Source organism: Lynx canadensis, chromosome A2 (genome assembly GCF_007474595.2).
Source record: "Lynx canadensis isolate LIC74 chromosome A2, mLynCan4.pri.v2, whole genome shotgun sequence".
NCBI classification, from domain to species: Eukaryota; Metazoa; Chordata; class Mammalia; order Carnivora; family Felidae; genus Lynx; species Lynx canadensis.
In genome coordinates, this window is record NC_044304.2 from 54,230,396 (window position 1) to 54,252,656 (window position 22,261).

Sequence of the window (22,261 nt, forward strand, 5' to 3'; positions counted from 1 at the left end):
ACTCTGTTTTCTCTCAGGGTGTTTCATGTTGTAATTATATTAACAATAATCTGAAACAATATCCTAATATTTAGATAATATTAATAATTTTTGCGTTCTAGAATTTTAATTTCAAAGAATGACTAAGACATCCTGATTCTTCCAAGGTATTGCAATGTAACAGGAACGTTGTATGATTTAGGTTAATTAAGATCCCATCAGGCAGACTCTTTTTGGTGCGGTGTCTAAATCACTTTAAGTGTTAACGAGATTTGCTAGAGAACCTAGTCATAGCATTTAATTTAGTTCCTGTTTGCTTTCTCTTTAACTGAAAATGGTGTTAAGAACAGTTGCCCTTTCCATAAATTACACAAATGTGGTACAGCTCATCACATAAAGTGATGACTTCTGCTTTTCATTTGAGAATACCAAAGGTTCCAATTCTATGGTTCAAAGTTTTAATTATTCTTTTCAGCTGCTTGACATCTTCAACTCTGATTAACCATAGCAATCTCTTTAAGCCAAGGATTTAATGAAGAGGTTGAACAGGACAGGAAGTATCCTGCAGCAAACCATCAGAGACCATGTTCCAGGCTGATATTTATCAGTGTTAGTACTCTTTTCATTCTTTCATTAACTTACTCAGTTATGAATAATCAGTTATAATTTCTCCCCAAAGATATCAAGAAAAACTCCGTTAAAGGCACTGCTGAAATCTACATATGCTGTCTTCAGAGTATCTCTGATCTACTAGTATAGTAATCCTATTAAAAAAGGAAATAAACTTACCCAGGGATAACATAAATTTTGAAAATCTGTTGAATACCATAGTAATTAGGGCTTCTTTTATAAGGTACTTATTTATGCACTTCTGGTCTTTAATGGTAACAATCTAGTGCTAAGTAGACTGAAAATTTGTTTTTAAAAGAATTTATACTACCTAGAAAATATCTTTTTACACCTAATTTTACCTTAAGACTCTTAATGGTTTAAAAATTTTTGATCATCAAGTAAATGTTAAAAGTATACATACACACCTATTTCACTATATTTTTTTTACAAATTTGAAATTCCAATTTATTAATTGGTGGATCACAGAGATTAATCTCATATAATAAAAAGATATGCTGCTCTTACTTAAGGCAGATTTTGTTTCTTCAAAACAATATGCAAATTAAAGATTTACATATAGGGTAATATTTATTACATTTACTATTACACTGGACTTAAAAATGGTTATTAAAAAAAATGGTTAAGGAAATTATAAAATGAATGCTTTTCAAAGCAAACAATCACCCTACCCAAAGTAATAAGGCTTTGTCTAAATCTAGATTTTCCTATATACTATTAGTTCCAGTTTAAGTAAGGTAAAATCCCTCATTTACTGTCTATAAGCAGCTTGTAATTAAAGAATCAGGGGCACCTGGGTGGTTAAATTGGTTAAGAGTCGGACTTCAGCTCAGGTCATGCTCTCATTGGTGAGTTCGAGCCCTACATGGGGCTCTGTGCTGACAGCTCAGACAGAACCAGGAGCTTACTTCGGATTTTGTCTCTATCTGCCCCTCCCCCACTTGCAAGCGCACTCGCGTGCTCTCTCTCTCTCTCAAAAGTAAATAAACATAAAAAAAAAAAAAAGAATAATCAGTTAAGAAATTGCTTTTTAGGGGCTCCTGGCTGGCTCTGTTGGCAGAGCTCGTGACTCCTGATCTCAGTGTTGTGTGTTTGAGCCCTACATTGGGTGTAGAGACTACTTAAAAAAACAAAACAAAACAAAACAAAAAAAAACCCCACCCCAACACCCCTGCTTTTTAAATCTAGTAACTGCCTATAACACAGAATCTATGCAAAATTTGAGGCCTAAGTCTGTATTTCTGAGAGCCAAAGGAAAATTTTATTTTTTAAAACAAATCTATACATGTGTATTCATGTACAAGACATTCATCTGAGCCTCCTAAAATCTAAAGATCTTGAGAGGTTATCTTGTGAAACAGGTTTATATTATAGATGAGAAATAAAAGCTTTGGCATGTTAACTGAATCCCCCAGTTCCTACTTAGATGTGGTAGGGCTGGGACTATAAACCAGGTCTCTTGAGCCTCAGTCTCTCGATAACATCATTCTCCATTTTAGAAACAACAATGCAGTCTAGTGCCCTTGCCTCCAAGGTGAAAATTTTCACACTGATCAAAACTACAACTACGTGGTCAGTGAGAACCAATAAGATTTTTGCCTTACTCTAATCCTGCTTTCATGCTCCAAAAGAAGATACTGGGTATAGTTCTTCAGAACTTGTTCATTGTATGGGGTATGAACAGTTGCCACCTGGATGTCCTGCACTTGGCTTTTCTCTCTTTATCCAGCTCCAAAACTCAGAGGTAAAGTGGCACATAATTAATTCAGTGGAGAATAACAGTGAGTCAAGAGGCAAGCAATTTACCACAGCTCATACAAGGGAAAACATAAACAGGCAAAACTTGGATTGTTTCATAAAATGACCTATATTTGATGAAATATGTATGATAAAATGTATGCATCATGAATGTAAACGTAATGATGTAGAATCTAAAAGCAGCTTTAGTTTAAGAAGAAGGATGTAATAAAAGTTCTCTCTTCCACTGCTGCTCTCTTAAATTTTGTAACCTCACTGGCAGTTTTGTTCTTCAAAATGAAAATGGAACGCTCAGAAATTAAAAGAATTATCTGAAGACGCAGAGTTGTGGTAAACTTCCTCTGGATTACCCACTCCCCCATTTCATTCTCACATTCTTATCTGTGTAGTCTGTCTTTCTTCCTCCCTTCATTTATATTCAAGTTAGTTAACATACAGTGTAGTATTGGTTTTAGGAGTAGAACCCAGTGATTCATCATTTACATATAACACCCAGTGCTCGTCCCTGTGATCTTTACTTCTTAAAGATTTGTTTTCTAGTTAACAGCTTCCTACTGTTGCCAGTTCTGTTCCTAATAGCTCTTTTATGAGAATCATCTTGGAGTATTTGATCTTTCATCCTGAACACACCTCATCTATAGAGTGATGGACATTAACAGAATAAATGAAAAGACTTTATTTCTAGAAAACTTAAAATTCCCTTGAATTCACCTGATAACTGTCAAATAGGACAATATGGGATCCAGTTCCTTGATAAGAAAGAAGGCTGCACCATATTTGGGGGGAGGTGAGACATCAAAGATATTTAATGTTACTGAACTTCATGTGGGCATCAAAATGATTCCTTCCCATTTTAAAATGACAATACTGTAACACATTTACGTATATCTTGGTAAACTTCTCTGGGTATACTAATAACATAAATTCCATCAGTGTATCAGAGAGTGTATATATTTTACACTTTGGGAGAAATTACCAAATTACCCTTCAGAAAGATTGCAACCATTTGCACTACTACCAACAATATAGTTCTAGGTATCAAACTTTGGTATTTTGATTACTCTGGTAAGTGAAGATCTCATTTTAATTATCAATTGCATTCTTTGTATTAAGGATAAACTTGACCGTTGTTTGATATGTAATTTGACCATACGTATTCCTTTTTCTATGAGTTCTTTTGAATCTCCAAGAGAATCTTTCCCTGCTTGCAATCAGGACATAATATGCCTAGATTTTTGAAAAACAGACTACAGAGGAACCACTGGAAATAAAAAGTCAACTTGAGTTAGGCTTTTGCACTCTACAGAAATGATTGTCTATAAACTTACCCTCACAAGTTTCCACTGAACATAAAATACTTTCTTTCAGCCAAGTATCAATCTAAATAGTTGGTATTCTTTACTTATTCTCAGACTTCCAACAACCACTACACTTTTCATTAAGGGCAAATGAGAATTAAAGGACATAGTCTAATTATATTTCCTGGGTTTATACATCTCAAACTTTCCTACTTGTCTGAAAAGTAATCTGGATTGTTTCCCCCAAACTATTTTAAAATCAAAAATAAGCTCCTAAATATATCTAACAGAGTCAAATAGAGGATTAACAGAGGATTCCTTGTACTTTAGGTACTGAAGATGCACGTGCATGCAGTTCATACATACACACTCCCACCCCCTTCCCCCTACATATGGGGATTAGAACTATAAATGTGAAGCTGACAATTATAGTGATAGAGAAGGGAGTATCTCTGAGGTTGGCTTTTCTGCTTTTTTGACCTCAAGACTATATACTGAAGAGAAAATGTTTTCCCTCCTACCTTGAACCCTGTCCCCAGTCCACCTTACAACACACACACTCCTATCTATGTTCAAGGTAAAATTATATGAATTTAAGCCCAATTGAGCCTACTTTTAAAGGCCCACTGTTATTTAACTGCAATCAAATTACTGACATTACTTATTCCCAGGCTAAACATAATTTCCCTTCTCTAAACTTGTAAGCTGTATAATTTTTCTACTTTATATTACCTTCCTATTTTTAGTTATTTTTGCAAGTTTTTATATTTTCTAATAGAGACCATGAGTCCTTAAGTCAGAGATTGTGTCCTACACTTTGCTGAACTCCTTAGAGCACCCACCACAGTACTTTGTACTAAATGGCCAGTCACTGTTTCATTCTTTTATTAAAAGTGAGTTCATATTTATAAAGTGCTTTGAATACTGCCTGCACATGTAAGTTTACTAAATAAAATGAAAGAAATGAACCAATTTTCCCCCTCTACTGAATTTTTTCCGTCAACACGATTTTTCCCATCTCCTACCTTAAAGAAACTTTTGACCGCATTTCCTCTACCAGTTACTGCCCACTGCTCCCTATAGAAGTAAAACTATTAAAAAGGTCTAAAACTCAGTCTCCAAATTCCTCTCTTCCCATTCTCAAACTCACTTAATTGGTTTTATCTCATCATTCAACTAAAAACTTTTTGGCAAGATGACCAATCATCCCTACATTACTATATCCAAAGAGGATTTCTTAGTCCTCACCTTACTTCACCTATCAGCATCATTTGACAGAGCTGATGTTTCTCTTGTCCTGTGAAGAGTTTCTAAACTTGGATTCTAGGACACCAAACTCTCTTGATTTTCCCCATCTATCATGAGCCAGTTTTCCTCCTCTGCCTCTTCTCTCCTTTATTTATATTCAATCTCTCTCTTAATAGCTTCATCTAGTCTCTTGACTTTAAATACCATCTATTGTGATACTTCCTTCAATTTTATTTTCAGCGCAGACCTCCTAAATTCTGGACTCATACAGTCGTTTATCTATTCAACATTCGCACTTGGATGTCTAACAGACATCTCAAACTGAACTCTTGCTCTTCCCACAAAACCTGCCCCACCAGCAGACTTTCATCTGTTAATGTATTCTTCTAGCTGTTCAAGTTAAATCCTCGTAGTCATCAATTTCTCTCTTACATACCTTATATCCAATCCATCAGAAAATCCTGTTTGATCATACATTCAAAATCTAACCAATTCACATTATCTTCTGCTATTTTACTTTAGTCTGACCCATGATCATATCTTGTCTGGATTACTACAATGGCCTCCTCCCTGGCCTTCCTTGGCACCATATAATCTATTCTCAGTACTAAGTCAGAATGATCCTTTAAAAATATAGGGCACCTAAGTGACTCAGTCGGTCAGGCATCTGACTCTTGGTCTTAGCTCAGGTCATGATCTCAGGGTCTGTGAGTTTGAGCCCTGCATCAGGCTCTGTGCTGTCAGTGTGGACAGTGCTTGGGATTCTTTCTCTCTCCCTCTTTCTCTGGTCCTCCCCTGCTTGTACTTTCTCTCTCTCAAAATAAATAAACTTAAAAAAAAAAAAAAGTCAAATCATGTCACTTCTCTGCTTAAAATTCTTCAATGTATTCTCTTTACATTCAAAGAGAAAGCCAGTCTTTAAAAATGGCTTCAAGGGCATTTCTGATCTGATCTCTGTGTGGGAGATTAATAGCCACAAATTCATCCAATCTAGTATGCCATTCTTCTACAATTTGACTTCCTCATTCCTTCCATCAAAAAGTGGAATCTATTTCTCCATCCTGTGAAACTGAGTTTGGTCATGGACTTGCTTTGGCTAAATGAAACAACAAATGTGACAGAGCAGAGACCTGAAATGTGTTTGTACATTGGGACCTGCTCTCTCTTGCTGCACTGAGATCTCCAGTAGGCTTTACATTTCAGTTAATGACAATTCCATCCTCACAGCTGTTCAGGCTAAAATCTTTGTACCACATGAAGGCAGGCTCAACTGACATCCAGCACCAACTACAAGACATGTAAAGGAGGCCATCTTAGACCACCCAACCGTACTTGAGCTACCTAGTAACTTCCCGGCCAGATCCCACAAGAACGACCCAACTAATCCCAGCTGAAAGAGCTGACTCACAGAACTGTGAGCAAATAAAAAAGTTGTTTTAGGTCACTAAATTTTGGAATCATTTGTTATACAGCAATAGACAACTGAGAAGCTCTATTGCATCATTGACACCCCAATTCCTACCACTGCCCTCCCTTCTTGCTCTAGACATACCAACTTGTTTTCTATTCCTGATATATATCAGGAACACTCCTGCTTTTGTTTTGGCGGTACGCTGTACTGGGAATGCTCATTTCTCAGACAGATGTATGGCTAACCTGCTTACTTCTATGAAGTCTTTCCTCAAATATCTTTTTAAACGAGGCTTACAATTACTATCCTATTAAAAATAACAGTCTACCCCCAGCACTTTCGAGCTCACTTACTCACCTTTATTGTCTTTATAGTCCATCCTCTTTCTCTCAGGTTTATTATTTGTTGTTATCTTCCCCAACTAGATTGTAAGGTTTAGATGTGAGGGGAGTTTTATTTTATCTTTTAAAAATTCACTGTTTAATATAGTGACAGCCCAATGTAAATAACACTTATTTAAAAGGTAAAGCATCTATATATGGCCAAGTGATTACACATGTATGTTCTGAATTGCCACTGTAAATTATGGGCATTTGCATAGAAAACTCAGGCAATGTCAACATTGTCAAGGAGTTGTCTGGAATGTTTGTATTACATATATGACTTAAACATACAGATGTGTGGTGTTGCAGGGTTATTAGGAAAGGAAAAAGGGAATTATTCATCTTTAGAACTGGTCAACGTCTTGAGATATTTTTATCTCATTAAAAAAACAGATGTAAGTTCAATACTGTCCAGCTTTCTAAAATTCTCCATTTATTTCCTAGAGTCAGATATATTAATCCCTCTTGAGTCTTCCTTCAAAATATTCATTCTGTAGTTTAGAATGAACTCTTCACAAAGCATGTTGCAGTCTCATGCAAGGAGAATATATATACGAACCTCAATCCATAGCAGTTTGATATATCCAGACAGTCAGAATTACAGAAACGAAGCAAATACCTCATTTCTGAATATTTTAATCATTGTTTCAATGAGACTACTTAGTTCCCATAGTCGACAAATTGTTTGGTAAGTGAGAGGGAGACATGGGTAGAGAAGATAAGAAAACAGTTGCATCTACAATCATTTACTCAGGTACTCAATATATATATATATTTTTAGCAAGTTTTCTCTACTCATGAATTAATATAATAATGTAGAAAATTAACTAAAAATGTTTAAATTATGTTTTCTGTTCCCCTCCTCCCTTTTGATTATCAGTAAGTGGGGAAAGGAGTTAATTTCTGTTTTTACTATCAGTCTCTACCTCCTACCCTTTTAGGGCTCTAGTACGAATTCTATCTCACCACCCCATTCAACCCAGGCTAACATTCTTAATAACATAGATAAGTAAACTGACCTTTTATAACCCTAGAACAAACAGAGATGTGCCAGGGTTTTAAAATCCAAGATACAAAACAAACAGAAAAAAAGGGTAGAGAACAGAGCCACAAATCTCTTAATGAAGTCAGTATTTAAATTATTAACCATAAAGTGTAAGACAGTAATTTAATATCAAACCTCAGAGTGAAAAATCTGGATCTTAAATCCAATGGCTCAGGGCAAACAATATTAATGTACATTAACTTCAGAATCAGGTAAAACTATAAAAAATCTGTTTTGCTTTAGCATGAGCTCTTAGAAAATATCTATGTATCACTTATAAAACCAACTCAAATAATCATGGTAAAATCAAGCCATGGGCCAAGTTTTCTACTCAAGATTACAGATCAAATGTGAAAATGGTAGTTGTGTTGTATAAAGCTGGATAATCTTCCTATCCAGCTGTATCTCAGGGACCTGTTCTTCTGACCTGGAGACATAAACTTTAGAACTGAGATATGTGCACACTGCCTTACAATTCAGAAAACTGCCAAGTCTTTGGGAAAAAATACACTGAAAACAAGTAGCTGAGGGATAAGAACCTTTGTTTCTAATGTAATATTTCAAATGGCTCTAATCCAAATTCTTATTTTTTATGCATGCCTAGCATCTTCAAATTTAACCCAAGTTTTTCCCAAGCTAAAACCCTGCCAAAGGCAACAAAATTCTTTTGTTCATTGAAGGAAACACTTATTTTCTGATAACTATTTTGCCTGAGAGAGTGAGGATGACATTTACTCTGCACTGAACCAGTCCAGCACACGGGAGAGTCGGAATACTCCAGTATGATCTGAGCATGCCCACACAGCCAAAGAGTGCTCTGTGCATTCTGCCCAAATAGCTATGGGCAAAATGCACAACTAGGAAACACATAACATGCTTCTTGATTATTGCCATCTCACACAAGTCAGTCCAAAAATAGCAAATGCCCATGGCTGAGACCTACTGCTGAAAAATGCTGAGTTTTCAGCAGCTCAAAGCATTTCCTGTGTCTATTTAACCAGCCCCCACTTAAAGCTGTAGAATATAGGATTAAGGAAGAGGTTTAAAAAAAGAGACAGATACACACACATATACAACATACGGTTTCCGAGGAGACTGAGGGTTCCATGCTTGTAAGGGAGAAAGAGGAGGAATATGCCGAATAACCCTCGGGTTTCTCCCAGATTTGAACATGCTGTACTGTGGCATGAGGTCAGCAGAGACTGACTCCAGCCCTGTGAGGCTGAATTCTACCCTGACAAAGCAGTATCACTGTAATATGAAGCAAAAGGATCCAGGGCATGTTGGCAGCTGTACAGACTGGCTGTTCTAGAAAGTAATGGCAATTCCAAAACAAGAGATCTATGCTGTCACATGAGATAATCTTCAGCCCAGTTAAGCAATAAGCACCAAAAATACTTGAATCGCAAACACAGGCAGCTCAAAATATAAAAGGTAGGAAAGAACTTTTCTCCTTGAGCCTATTTTGCATCTGGAGGAAATGAACAGGAAGTGGGAAATTTGAAAAGCTACCGGTTAACTAGATTTGTATCACTAATAATACATTGATTTTGATCTGAGCTGAGGCACAGTCTTCTGGACACTGTGACCTAGCTGAGGAGCCCCAAAACTTCTCTGTGATTTTACAACAGAGCAGGGAAAATATCCTGAAAATATATTTTTGGTAATGGATAGATGCCAGAACTGAAGATATGGTAAATAACCTCATTTTTCACACATATCCAGAAGTCAAAGGTTGCTACAAACCTAATGCACATTTATTGTTTCTTTTTAGGTCACTAAGAATCTATACAAGTGTACTGTTAGAAATTCTTGCTTGAAGTAAGAGGAACACTAAAGAGTCTTACCAGGCAAAGGAGCCAGAACACGGAATTTCCGTCAAGAGAAAACATAAGGCAATGCACATGTAATCCTTTAAATTTTGTGGACTCCCTTACGTTATGAAAATTCTACTCTAGATCAGAAGTGACCCAATATTTTTAATAAATAAAATTTAGCCAGGAAACAGCAGTAAACACAGGACACAGAGATGAAAAAAATGGTATGAAAGAACTAACAGTAAAGTAAATTAAGTTCTTGAACAGTTCAGCATTAGAATAGAGTAAATGAAGTTAGAAGAATTTTTTTTTTAAGTAGAGATCAAGAGTGAGATCAAGAATCACATGCCATACTGACTGAGCTAGCCAGGTGCCCCATCAAGTTAAAATTTTAAGTAAGTTGAAATTTACCTTATGCCATACTACTGCCTAAAAAAAAGTCTTTCAAAGCTCTCTGTTACTTATACGAAAAAGTCCAAACAACCAAGTATGTTACACAATGATCCTGATGATCATCAGATCCCTGCCTCCTTTTCCCGTTCTGTATCTTCTGTGTTCCATTCATAGAACCGCCCATTACTGCCATTTTTTGGGCATAGAAACGGAAAAGTAGGGAGGTTAATAACTTGCTCAGAGTCAAATGGCTAAATGGTAGGGCTGGGATTAAACTAGACTGTACAATTCTGACTCCACACTCTTACCTACTAAGTAGTGACGTTTACAGTAAGAACTCTATCTTTGAGGAATCAGTAGAGACAGAACATGAGCACCTACAAAGATGTTCAGAAAAAGAGAGAAAAGTGAATCACTACAGGATGGAGAAAAGCTTCAAAGGAAGGGGTAGAACTTGAGCTGGGCTGTTCATTCAATTATCTGAGGCACTGTTCTGGAGAAACATCAAAGAACAAACCGATTATGCCTACATCCTAGCTGAGGAAAACAGCTAATAAACAAATGTAATAAAATATATAATATGTCCGTTGGCAATAAGTGCTATGAAGAAAAATAAAGCAGAATAAAGAGGACAGAGGATGAGGGACCTTCTCTAATAATATCTGACCAGAGATCTGAATGAAATCACGTGAATATCTGGGGAAAGGTGTTCCAGGGAGATACCAAGTTCAAGGGCCTTCAGACAGGAATGGTTTTGGTGTGCACGATGAGTGAACAAGGGAGAAAAGACAGAAAATAAGGACAGAGAGGCCTGGTGGATAAAAGCAGGGTGAGACTGTGTTATGTATGACATTGTAAGGAAGTCAATGGGAGTCTTGAGCAGAGTAAGGAAAGGTTTCAGGTTTAACAGGATCACTCTAAGAACAGACAACGCTGGAGTGAGTGAGGGCCAGAGGACATGTACGAAGAGTGCTTAGGAAGCTATTACAATAGTCCATGCAAGACGACTGAAGTCAAGTGCCTATGACATGTTATCTGACATCCATTGAGGGAGCAAGAAACAGGTATTAACAAATACATAATGGAAGTGGGATGGGGAGGAATAAGGAAGAAAGAAAGAAAGGAAAGGCTTTTCACTTACAAGATATATTAGCTTTAATTTTATAATTATTAGCTTACCAATATTAGATTTTAAAAGGACATATACATAATTTAATTATTTATAGATTTCCCAATTTTTTAAATTTTTTTTTTCAACGTTTATTTATTTTTGGGACAGAGAGAGACAGAGCATGAACGGGGGAGGGGCAGAGAGAGAGGGAGACACAGAATCGGAAACAGGCTCCAGGCTCTGAGCCATCAGCCCAGAGCCCGACGCGGGGCTCGAACTCACGGACCGCGAGATCGTGACCTGGCTGAAGTCGGACGCTTAACCGACTGCGCCACCCAGGCGCCCCTAGATTTCCCAATTTTTGATCAAGTTTTTTTCTCTATATTTGTACCCAAATACATAATAGGTAATTTTACCATTTCTAATAGAGTTTTCTCATTCATTAAACATTTTACTTGGGGCACCTGGGTGGCTCAGTCAGTTAAACATCCAACTTCAGCTGAGGTCATGATCTCATGATTCATGAGTTTGAGCCCCATGTTGGGCTCTGTGCTGGCAGTGCGGGGCCTGCTTCAGATTCTCTGTCTTCCTCTCTCTATGCCCCTGCCCTGCTTGCACTCTCTGCCTCAAAAATAAATAAACGTTAAAAAATATTAAAAACATTTTTTTACTTAAAGATGTAATCCAGTATCTTATTAAGTCTGGGAAACAAAAATATCATCAAATAGGGGAAAAACTGCTACTGGGTAGTTTCAAAATGGGTAGTTTTAAAATACTGGATATGTAGTTTCCCATACTAATAAGTTTTGCTTTAGGTCACTTTATAGAGACCTCTGAAAGAATAATTTACTTTGAACATGAGTTTTTGTTTTGGTGTCCAGACTGTCAAAGGAAATTTTGATTCCTATTGCAGGATATACAGGGAACAGTGCCCAGAGAGGTCATTATCAACTGAATAGGAATAATAGCATTTCTGAGTTCTGAGCTTCTTTATGATTTTAACACAAGGCCAACAGAAAATAAGTTTGTGAGGGCAATAAAACACTCCTTTGATGCATAGGTTTTAGTCTACTGCCGAAGCCAGGAGACATGAACTAATGTTTTTTATTTCCTCCTATGAACCAGAATAAGAATAGAAGGGGGCATCTGATAAATTATATAAACTTGTACAGATAAATACAGCACTATATAGCCACAGACTTTAGGCCAAAAGTGAATAGGCATTAGCAGGGGGACAAAAAGAGATCACCATTCATACCTCATCTACAGAGGAAATAGTGTGACTAACAAAGGGATGAAACTGTTACACCCCTTAATTACTCTCTCCAAAGTTCAAGACAAAATTTTCTAAGAGGAGGGATCCTGTATTAATTTATTCAGTAAGTATTACCATGTGCCAGGCCCTGTGTTTGGCATTTAGGGATGAAAAAAAATGAGTAAGATGAATAGGTCTTGCTTGCTACTGACTTTAGAGATCATTTATGTTTGTATTTTCTATTTCTCAACATTTTATAAAAACTCACACCCTGTTTAGTACCTTCTCATTCTATACTCAGTGTACTCTCCCCAGTCTGGAATCTTTCATTGTTTTGTTTCTATAATTTTATTTTGGACCTAAGAATCAATGCTGCTGTCCTCCTACCATCTTTTTCCAGCTTATGCATTCATTTCATAACCATCTCATTTCTTGTGTTTACCACTGCTTAAAAACAAAAGAATAAAGAAATTAGCAAAAACCAAAAACACCCTCAATTTCTGTAGGATATTTCTGAGTTAGTATTCCTACCTTATATCTTCATTATATAAAAACTTCATTGGAGGCTTTTTTTTTTTTTTTTTTTTTGGACAAATTACTTCTTTGGATGCTGTCTGAATATATGTTCCAAAAGTTTCCTTTCTAGACCCCAAATTAATCCCACAGTTATCTGCAGTGCTACATGAGCTCTTTTGTATGTTTTTCAAAATTGAGATATAGTCAAAACATATAACATTGTATTAGTTTTAGGCATACAACACAATGATTTGATACATGTATTGCACAATGATTACCACAATAAATTTAGTTAACATCCATAACCACACATGGTTACAAAAATTTTTTCCTTGTGATGAAAACTTTTGAGATCCACTCTTTCAGCATCTTTCATATGTGAGTGCTTTTGGATGGAAACCCATTCCATGCTGAGGGTCAATTAATGATAGAGTTATGGGGAAAAGTAATTGGGTACACAAAGAATGAATTCAAATCTCTGTCAAGATGTGGGTCTATAATTATCGATACTTATAGAAAAAGAACACATTTTCAACATGAGTGAAACAATCACAGTTTACGTTTTTTAAAAAAATGACAGGCAACTTGGGCGCACGTGGGTGGTTCAGTCAGTTAAGCATCTGACTTTGACTCAGGTCATAATCTTAGGGTTCATGAGTTCCAGACCTGTGTCAGGCTCTGTGCAGACTCGCACTCTGTCTCTCTTTTTCTCAAAAATAAACATTAAAATAATAATAATAATAATAACAGGCAATCTTCAATTACTCCAAGCACTCACCATCTGTGAGAGACAATAATTTGGAGGTTCCTAATGAGTCAACACTCCCGGTATTTATGCCCTGTGCAGTCCTCTTTCCACACGGACTCTGGGCTTGTCATGGGACGAACTGTAGCAAACGGTGCTTTAGCAAGCATGATGCAGAGACCTGCTTAGTGCTTGGAAATCGGAGACTATTATTCTGAACACTCCAAAGAACCCACTGGCCATGCTGCAAAAAAGCCCAATCAGCCACATACAGAGTAGTAAGAGTAGAAGAATCAAGGTCACTGGCCAAGAGCCACAGCTAAACTCTTGAGTCAGTGGCTAATACAGACTGCTAGCCACATGAGTGAAGCCATTTGGATGCTCTGGGCATCTCCAATATCCCAGCCAACACATGGAAAGCAGAACCACCTGGCTAGACCACAGAATCATGACATATAATAGTTACCACTATAACATGGACTTTTTAAACATGTGTACAGTTGTATGGATTTTAAAACATGAATAGATTTATGTAAATACCAGCACAATCAGGATAAAGAGCAGTTCCATCGTTGTAAAAGACTCCATTGTGAAAAATCCTCAACATCACTAGTCACTGGGGAAATGCAAATCAAAACCACAATGAGATACCACCTCACACCAGTCAGAAGGGCTAGTATGAAAAAGACAAGGAACAAGCGCTGGTGAGGATGTGGAGAAAAGGGAACCTTTGTGCACTATTGGGGGTGAAGGGGAAGGGATGTAAATTGATACAACCACTGTGGAAAATAGTATGGAGGTTCCTCAAAAAATGAAAAATAGAATTACCATATAATCTAGTAATTCCACTACTGGGTATTTACCCAAAGAAAACAAAAACACTAATTCAAACAGATATATGCAACCCTATGTTTACTGCAGCACTATTGACAACATCCAAGGTAGGGAAGCAACCCAAGTGTTCACTGATCAATAAACGAGTAAAGAAGATATGGTGTGTATGTGTATGTATGTATATATGTATATATATACATACATACACATACACACACAATGGAATATTACTCAGCCATAAAAAGAACAAAATCTTGCCATCTGTGACAACATGGATGGACCTAGAGGGTATTACGCTAAGTGAAATAAGTCAGACAAGGACAAATATCATATGATTTCACTTACGTGTGGAATGTAAAAAACAAAATGAATAAACAAAAAAAAAAAAATGAACGGCCCCTTAAAATACTCTTAGAGAACAACGTGGTGGTTGCCAGAGGGGAGGTGGTAGTGGGGAATGGGTGAAATAAAGAGTATTAAGACGTACAAACTTCCAGTTATAAAATAAATCACGGAGATGAAAAGTACAGCATAAGAAATATAACGTCGTATGTCAATTATACTTCAAAACTAAATACATACGTAAATAAATGACTCCTTTGTGTAGTCACACCTAACCCCACCACTAATGCATAATCCATTCTTTTCACCACGGTTTGTCTTTTTGAGAAAGTGATATAAACAGAATCATATAGTATATAACCTTTAAGATGATTTCTTTTACTCAGCATAATGCCTTTGACACTCATGCATCCAGAATGTTGTATGTATCAATGGTTCATTTCTTTTTACTACTGAGCAAGAGTCCACTGTATGGATGTACCACCATTTGTTTATCCATTCACTTGCTGAACTACATCTGGATGGTTTTCACTTCTTTGTAATTATGAATAGAGCTGCTCTAAAACCCTGGTGTGAAGGATTTTGCTGAGACAGAAGTTTATGTTACTACAGGTTAAAAACCTGGAATGAATTTGCTGGGTCACATGGTAAGTGTATATTTAACTTAAAAAGAAAACAAACTGTTTTCCAGAGTAGTAGTACCATTTTCCTTTCCTAAAACAAAGTATGAGGGTAATTGTCAGCATTCCTGTCAGTATCTGAAATTGTTAGTTTTTATTTTAGCCATTAGACTAATGGTATCTCATCATGGTTTAAATTTCCCTAATAGTTAATAATACTAAACATTTTTTTCATGTATTTATTTACCATTGTACATTCTCTTTGGTTTAAAAAAAAAAACAACAAACTAAGATATTCAACCATTTTTCAAATGGGTTGTTTGTTCTTTCCTGGTCATTTCTGGCAATTTTAAAAATATATTCTGAATATGTGGCCTGTGTCAGAAACGTGATTTACAAAATTTTCTCCTGGGCTGTAGCATGCCTTTTCATTCTCTTAATAGTGTTTTTCAACAATAAAAACAAAAAACAAAAACTTTTAATGTTGATGAATTCCTGTTTATCATTTTTTAATGTTATGAATTGGGCTTATGGTGTCATACCTAAGAACTTTTTGCCTCATCCCAGGTCAAAGATTTTATATGTATTCTAAAAGTTTTATGTTTTACATACAGATTTATGATCTATTTTGTGTTAATTTTTGCATAAGGCATGAGATCTAAGTACAGCTTCATATTTTTGTAGATGGATGCTGAATTTGTCCGTCTTTATTTAAAAAACACTATCCATTTTCCATTGAATTATCTTTGTATTTTAATAAAAAATGAATTGGAAGTATTTATGTGGTTTGATTTCTGCACTTTCTATTCTAATAATCTATGTATCTATCCTTTAGCCAATATGATACCATCTTGACTACTGTACCTTTATGAGAAGTTTTAAAAATGGGTAGGATAATTCACTCAACTTTATCCTTCTTTTCCAAAATTGGTTTGGCTATTTTAGTTTCTCTGCCTTTCCACATAAATTTGAGAATAAGTTTGTCTATAATTACAAAAAAAAACTTGCTGAGAGTTTTTACTGGAATTGTATTAAATCTATGGAACTAGAGAGAAATGACATTTTTAGGATGCTGAGTCTTCTAGTCCCTGAATATATCTATGTATTTATATCTGTATTCTTTCATCAATGTTTTACAATTTCAGCAAATAGATCCTACGTGTAATATGATTTTTATATTTATACTTAAGTATTTTTCTCTTGCTGCTTTTATAATTAGTAAATCCTTCCCAATTGTTCATTGCAAATACATAAAAGCTCAGTTGGTTTGTGTGGGTTGGCACTGTATCTTTGGATCATACTGAACTCATTTATTAGTAATTCTAGGAGGTTTTTTGTTTGTTTGTTTGTTTGTTTTTTGGTGTGTGTGGATTCCTTGGGATTGTCTATATAAGTAGTCATGCAGCTGTGAGTGGGGGCAGTTTTATTTCTCCCTTTTCTATCCATATGCCTTTTATTTCTTTTTCTTGTCTTATTGTACTGGCACCCACTTCAAGTACAATGTTAAACAGGGAGTGATCAGAGAGGACAACCTTGCCTTCTTCCCAATCTTAAAATTACAAGATTCAGGCTTATACCATAAAGTATAAAGTTAGCTGCAGTTTAAAAATTTTTTTGTTAGATGTCCTTTATCAGTTGAAGAAATTTCCTTCTACACCTAGTTTGCTGAGAGTGTTAAATAATGAATGCAGGGGGGCACCTAGGTGGCTCAGTCTGTTAAGTTTCCAACCCTTGGTTTCAGCTCAAATCATGATCTCATGGCTCATGAGGTTGAGCCCTACATCAGGCTCCATGCAGACAGCACAGAGCCTGCTTGGGATTCTCTCTTTCCCCCTCTGCCCCCCTCAAAATAAACAAATTTTAAAAAATAACGAACATTATTAAATTTTGTCAAATGCTTTTCTTGTATCAAGTGATAAAAGGTTTTGATTCTTTGGGTTGTCAACATTGTGAATTACATTGTTTTGATTTTCAAATACTGAACTAGTATTGCATACCTGATATAAACCACACTTAGACATGGCATATTATTTTTTACGTACATTGCTATGTTCAATTTGTTAGTGCTTTATGGAGTATTTTCTCATCTATGTTCATGAGGGATACTGGTCTGCTATTTTGTTTTCTTGTATAGCTTTTTCTCTAGTTTTGACATCAGGGTAATGCTGGCCTCATAAAATAAGAGTCCCTTTCTCTTCCATTTCCTGTAAGAGATCACACAGAGGTGGTATATTTCTTAAGTTTGTGGTAGAATTTGCCAGTGAAACTATGTGATTTCTTTCTCAGAATGTTTTTGTTTTTGTTTTATTTGAGAGAGTGAGTGAGCAGGGGAGAGGGACAACGGGAGAGACAGAGAATCTTAAGCTGGCTCCACACTCCACACAGAGCCCAATGCAGGGGCTCTGAATCCTTGACCTTGGGATCATGACCTGAGTCAAAATCAAGAGTGGGACGCTCAACAGACTGTGTCATCCAGAAATGAAATTTGTAGCTTAACTACAAGGAGCACCTGGGTGGCTCAGTCAGTTGGGCATCCCACTCTTGATTTTTGGCTCAGGTAATGATGTTGCAGTTTGTGAGTTCAAGCCCCGCATCGGGCTATTATGCACTGACAGCTCAGAGCCTGCTTGGGATTCATTCATTCTCTCTCTCTCTCTCTCTCTCTCTCTCTCTCTCTCTCTCACACACACACACACACACACACACACACACAAATAAACTATAAATTCCATTCTTTAATAGTCATAGAACTATTCAGGCTATCTTTTCAACTTAGGTGACTTTTGGTAGCCCATTGTTTTCAGAATTTGGTCTCCTTCGTTAAGTTGTTGATTTATGTGTTCAGAGTTGTTTATAGTTCCTTATAATCATCTCTTTTTTTTTAATGTTTATTTTTGAGGGGGGGAGGGAGGAAACGGGGAGGGAGAGAGAGAGGGCAAGGGAGAAAGAGAGAGAAAGAGAGAGAGAGACTGTGCAAGTAGTGAAGGGGCAGAAGGGAGGTGGACAGAGGATCCTAAGTGGGCTCTGTGGTGATAGCAGAGAACCCATTGCAGGGCTTTAACTCCTGAACCCTGAGATTGTGACCTGAGCCGAAGTCACTTAACCAACTGAGCCACCCAGGCACCATAGACAATGTCTTTATTTTAACCCTCATTCCTGAAGGACACTTTTGCTTTTGCTAGATATAAAACCTTAAGCAGATAACCACCACCACCACCCCCGCCCCCGGCACTTTGAAAATATAATTCCACTTCTTTCTGTCATCCAAGATTTCTGATGAGAAATCTGTAGTCCTTTGGAGAGCTGTTACCCTATAAGGACTGCATCATTTTTCTCTGGTTGCTTTCAAAATCTTTTCTTGTCTTCTGTTTTGGTGTCATGATAGTTTTAGTTATGATGTGTCCGGGTGTGAGTTTGTCTTTATTCTTTTTAGGATTTCCTGAACCTAAAGGTTTGAACTTGAATCTACAGGATTACGTTATTTGCCAAATTTGGAAAGTTTCTAGTCATTAGTTCTTCAAATATATTTTCTGTACCACTCCTTTACCTCTCCTGCTGGACTGTTAGACCTCTGTCATTGTCCCACAAGTCCCTAAGTTTCTCTTCAAGTTTTTCCTCAACACTCCCCCCCACCCCAATGGATAATTTCTACTTATCTATCTTCATGTTCATTGACTCTTTTCTCTATCATTTTCATTCTGCTATTGATCCCATCCAGTGAATTCTTTTTCATTTATTGTATTTTTCAGTTCTAAAATGTCCATTTGGTTCTTTACCTTCTTTATTTCTTTGTTGAGACTATCTTTCTGTTCATTCCAAGAATGTTTGCTCTTACTTGCTGGAACATTTTTATCATTGCTGCTTTAAAGTTTTTGTCATTGCTTAAGTCTGTGTTCTTGGTATGGCATCTTTTGACTGATTTTTTCCATGTGAACTGTTTTCCTATTTTTTTCAAATGCCAAGTATCCTGGACTTTTGGACATTATTATAAGATTCTAGGTCATCTTAAAATCCTATGGAGAATACGGATATTTTTCATTTAGTAGGCAATCAACCCAGTTTTCTTCAGGCGATAGTATCTGACCAGCCTTCTGTGTAGTTTCAATTCAGTTAAGTTTTCAGTCTTTGCAGGGCTATTTGGATCTGTCCCATATGTGTACTACTCTGTTCCCAATCTGGTACCTGAGCTGTGGTCTAACCCGTATTTCATTTATTAGAGAGCAGATATGCTGCTTGAGGTTGAATTTCTACATATATAGCATATGTGTAAGGCCAGGAGTTCATAACAAAATTTAAAGAGTTTATTTCCCAAGCTTCTCCCTTTTACAATCTCCCCAGTAATTTTTGGTTCACTAGGGTTCCCCTTCCTGTCATATAGCCAGAAAGCTTGGGCTTTATTTACTTCACTGTCACACAATTTCCAGAGTGCCTATGTCTGGAGCCAAGCAACTGAAGGGAAAAAAAAAAAAAAAAAAAGCAAATGGGGTCATTCTAACCTTCTTGGGACCAAAGCTCCACTGATTATAAGGAAAGATTCCCTACCCTCAGAGCTTTAGGCTCCTGCCAGACCCCAATCTGCTGCCACCACAGAACTGCTTGAGGCTCATGGCACAAGAGAACAGAGAAAAGAAAAAAGAAAAACAGAAGGCGTCTATACTTTCTCTGAGCATTAGAATATGCCTTTCTTATTCTCTGCACCAGAACTGATGGTTTCTGCTGGCGTTCTCTCTATTCACATTGATGCCCACTTCTGGGTTTTAGGCTGTGTTGGATTCAGGCATGGGAGAAATGATAAATTCACTCATACTTCCACAGTACTTCGGGATCTGCTTTTCTTTCCTAATCTGCCTGTTACAATCTACCTTTCAGTATCCTCAAACAGCAGCCCTATCCCAGGTTTTTAAAACTGCAGTCAGTGGGACAGACCAGGCAAAGTGTACTTGCTCCATCTTACCCAGTCCCTGGATCTTAAGCTACTAAGTTTGGAGGTCATTTATTACATAGCAGTAGATCACTGGAACACAATCCAACTCAAGAAGAAATCATTTAAGTGCAATGCACATGAAATAACACATTCTTTACATTTTTCTTTAGAAAAGTCACCAGATCATTATCAGGTAGCTGCTACCAATTCAGTAGTGGAATATTCTAGGCTTTCTTAATTTGGTTCCTAAGAAACAGATTCAGTTTCATTACTGGAGTAATCAAAAATGATAGCAATGACAAGAGTGGAAGCTTGTTACTTAGTAGAAGTGGGTTTATTCTGCTGTCAGATGTAATTTGTCAATAAAGGTCCTGACATCTTTCTTTCATGCACTGGCTGATCAGCGGTCACAAGAGCTAAGAGAATCATGGGAGGAAACTGGAATGACAAGGATAAATCTGGAAAGTGAAAATGCCTTATGAGAAATTTTTTCCCTCAAAGTTATTCTTGTACAGAATTCCTAAAAGGTTTTTTTATGGTCTTAAAAACAAAAGTAGTTCACCAGCAAGCAGCATTTCATTTAGAACAGCCTAATAAACTGCATAATCAAGCAATGATATTTCCTGAGGGAAAAATCTAGGTTGTCAATCAGCTCCACTGCCTTTTCATAAGCTTTGCCCAACATAAGCAAATCACTATGAAGAAACCAAAACTAGCTGTATCAAATACCACTTCGTATCCATAGACAGGCAAAAATTTCAAGTGTCTATAAAGATGAGGGATAATGGGAACTTCTGGACACTGTTGATTGGAGTTTAAATTGGTACAGTCACTCAGGGATGCCTGGGTGTCTCAGTCAGTTAAGCGTCTAACTTCAGCTCAGGTATGATCTCACAGTTTGTGAGTTCAAGCCTCTCATTGGGCTCTGCACTGACAGCTCAGAGCCTGGAGCCTACTTCAGATTCTGTGTCTCCCTCTCTCTCTCTCTGCCCCTTCCCCACTTGTGCTCATTTTCTCTCCCCGCCCCCCCCCCCACCAAATAAATAAACATTAAATTGGTACACTCTATATAGCAATTTGGCAATGTCTAGTTATATAAACATGAATACACCACACAACCCAGTAATTCCATTTCTAGGCATATATATACTAGAGAGATTCTCTTGTATGTGTGTGCAAGGAGACATTTTGAAGAACATTTATTGCAGCACTTATTTATGAAGCAATGAAATATTGGAAATTCCCAACAGAATACTGTGCAACAATTAAATAGAACAGAACTGTATTTACCCATGTGAGTAAATTTCAAAAGGATGACACTGAGTGAAAAAAGAAGTTACAGAATACTATATAGTATTTATGAATACATGCATATGTATGAAAAGTACATAAACATATGTTCATGAAAAATACTGAATTCAGAATAGTAGTTATGTTCAAAGAAGGGGCAATGGGGTGAAGAGTGGTATGCACAAAATTAAACTTTATTTAATACAGCCAAACAGCAAGTTTGAAAAAGCCTAGTAATGGTCCTTGAGTGTTTATTACATTATTCTCTTTATTTTTCTGCTTGTTTGAGATATTTATAATACAACAAGCAAAAAAGAAAAAAATATGAGAACATATATACCAGTTACAATGTAACCAGTTACATGAACACTCATGTTTAGTGAAAAAACATTCTGATAATACATTAGCCAAATACATATACATACAATAAAAACTGTGTTTAACAAGGCTAAGAGAACTAGAGGCTATGAAGTACATTTCAAACTATGCAAATCACAGAGACCAAATGTGAACATGTTTAAGAAAACTGATGATCAGGCTAACTTCTGTTATATCCTAAGTAAGGATCTCATGAGTCAAGGTTCTAACAAAAGCTGAGCTGTTGCTGTCTGTGATCTCTCTGCTTTCCCTAGCATCATCTGTTACAATACTGCAAAGCAGGT

General features: G+C 36.7%; 1 protein-coding gene across 3 annotated transcripts in view; it reads right to left on the reverse strand.

Annotated features, from left to right (window-relative positions):
• TMCC1 (transmembrane and coiled-coil domain family 1) overlaps nucleotides 1–22,261 on the reverse strand; it is a 191,171-nt gene that overhangs the window by 50,349 nt on the left and 118,561 nt on the right. The window contains exon 1 of one of the 3 annotated variants that reach the window (XM_030307466.1): nucleotides 8,834–8,875. The exons of the other annotated variants lie outside the window; for them this stretch is intronic. Coding sequence (XP_030163326.1) covers nucleotides 8,834–8,860 — 27 coding nt within the window. The 5' untranslated portion in view covers nucleotides 8,861–8,875. Of the gene's footprint in view, nucleotides 1–8,833; nucleotides 8,876–22,261 lie in introns of those variants that run through there. 3 annotated transcript variants of the gene reach the window in all.